Here is a 427-nt window from a genome sequence, read left to right on the forward strand (position 1 = left end):
TCTGGAGGTTGTTGTTGGCCAAGGACCTGGGGGACAAGAGGGGACATGGAGGTGACAGAACCCTGGCTGTGGTGAGGGACAAGAGCCATCCCCCATGTCCCCGGGTACCCCCCAGTACTCACAGGTGGGTCAGGGACTTGAGCCCACGGAAGGTGGCCTTTGAGAGTGCCTGGATGTCGTTGTTCTCGATGAACCTAGGGCAGGAGGAGATGGTGGCATGGCCACTCTGAGGGGACAGTCCCTACAGATACCCTTGCCCTCCCCATGCCTTCCCCAGGACTGTCCCCACATCCCCGTGTCCCCATGTCCCCATCCCACGCACAGGTACTGGAGGTGTGACAGGCCGGCGAAGGCGTTGTCCCCAATCAGAGTGAACTTGTTGGAGTTGAGCAGGCTGCAAAGAGGGGCGGCACGGGTCAGTGGCGGG

The 427-nt window shown here is 61.6% G+C and overlaps 1 protein-coding gene across 1 annotated transcript in view; it reads right to left on the reverse strand.

The window, feature by feature from the left end:
• The window catches only part of LOC104496036 (leucine-rich repeat LGI family member 3-like), a gene marked incomplete at both ends in the record, with an annotated part of 1,293 nt that extends 899 nt beyond the window's left edge, over positions 1 to 394 (reverse strand). Inside the window, 3 exon segments of the mRNA XM_010139097.1 lie at positions 6 to 26; positions 123 to 194; positions 323 to 394. Coding sequence (XP_010137399.1) covers positions 6 to 26; positions 123 to 194; positions 323 to 394 — 165 coding nt within the window.
• Between the last annotated feature and the right edge of the window lie 33 nt (positions 395 to 427).

The sequence above is a fragment of the Buceros rhinoceros genome, unplaced genomic scaffold (assembly GCF_000710305.1).
Source record: "Buceros rhinoceros silvestris isolate BGI_N320 unplaced genomic scaffold, ASM71030v1 scaffold33106, whole genome shotgun sequence".
Classification (NCBI taxonomy): Eukaryota; Metazoa; Chordata; class Aves; order Bucerotiformes; family Bucerotidae; genus Buceros; species Buceros rhinoceros.